The 1,061-nt window shown below is 40.2% G+C and overlaps 1 protein-coding gene across 1 annotated transcript; it reads right to left on the reverse strand.

Moving 5' to 3' along the window:
• Positions 1-65: 65 nt before the first annotated feature.
• On the reverse strand, positions 66-1,055 carry LOC121939876 (serine/threonine-protein kinase WNK4-like). Its single transcript, XM_042482803.1, has 2 exons — positions 966-1,055; positions 66-255 (listed from the first exon to the last, which is right to left on the reverse strand). The coding sequence occupies exons 1-2, from the start codon at positions 1,023-1,025 to the stop codon at positions 85-87; spliced, it is 231 nt and encodes a 76-aa protein (XP_042338737.1). The 5' UTR covers positions 1,026-1,055; the 3' UTR covers positions 66-84.
• Between the last annotated feature and the right edge of the window lie 6 nt (positions 1,056-1,061).

Consider the following 1,061-nt stretch of genomic DNA (forward strand, 5'->3'; position numbering starts at 1 on the left):
AGGAGCTGAGCTGCAAATTCACTGATTACACTCAAATACACAATCTGGACTACATTTAGGACACATGCATCAACACACACGTTCTCACACACTCTTACGTACAGTGGCATGCAGCGAGGAGGCGGTCAGGTGAGACACCCTGTCGCTGTCGGCCAGCTGCTGCTGATGTATCATAGACTCCGCCTTCTTGATGATGTCATACATGCGGAGGATGAACCCCTCTCGCTCGAGCGGCGTGATGAAGTCTCTGTGGATCTGACAGGAAACTACAGTCACGTCTCGCCTTCACAAACATATAAAAGACATACAAAAGAAATTTGCAAATATGACAGATCTGCAAAGAAATCCCACAAATTAAGAAAACCTGAACGTGAAAAAAGTGTAGAATATAGATTCACAAATAAAAACAGGACTCACAAATATCTGTTTGAAAGATGTAAATGTTAGAAATATACTTAAAAAGCTTTTTAATTTAATGTTTTCACAGATAATGAATTTGCAAATATTGCAAAACTGCAACATCTGTGAATACGTTATTAATTCAAAGATAAATGAAAAACATTTGTGAATATCTGTCTAACGTTTAAAACTTTCAAACAGGTTTTTGTGAATCCTGTTTTCATTTGTGAATCTCAGTTTCGGGCTCGCAGATTTGATTTTTTATTCTGAATTTGTGGATTTTGTGGATTTGCAGATCTGTTTTATATTTTAGTGAGTTTACGAATCTCTTTTAAATTTGTGTAAATTAAGATTAACACACAGATTATCTGACATTAATGTTTTTGACACAAATCTGAGCCCAAACACCAGGAAATGATGTCACGGGGTCAAACAGGTTAAACTCCGGTCGTGACGTCATTTTGAACAAACTCGAATCGAATCGGATCCACAAACTGAAGCTGAAGATCCGAAACACAGAATCTGACTCTGACACACACGCCGCCGCGCTCTGATTGGCTGCTCACCATCACCGAGGCGATGTCCTCGGGGTTGTCTCCGTCCAGGTCAAACTTGAAGGTCACCATCTTACTGTCGTGAGTCTGCAGCTGACACTCCACCAC

Source organism: Plectropomus leopardus, unplaced genomic scaffold (genome assembly GCF_008729295.1).
Source record: "Plectropomus leopardus isolate mb unplaced genomic scaffold, YSFRI_Pleo_2.0 unplaced_scaffold6457, whole genome shotgun sequence".
Taxonomy (NCBI): Eukaryota; Metazoa; Chordata; class Actinopteri; order Perciformes; family Serranidae; genus Plectropomus; species Plectropomus leopardus.

Excerpts from the sequence above, each read along its gene's own strand:
- LOC121939876 (XM_042482803.1), bottom strand. The coding sequence starts at position 1,025 with ATGGTGACCTTCAAGTTTGACCTGGACGGAGACAACCCCGAGGACATC. Across the intron at positions 256-965 it reads AGGACATCGCCTCGGTGATG|ATCCACAGAGACTTCATCAC; the intron begins GTGAGCAGCCAA and ends GTTTCCTGTCAG.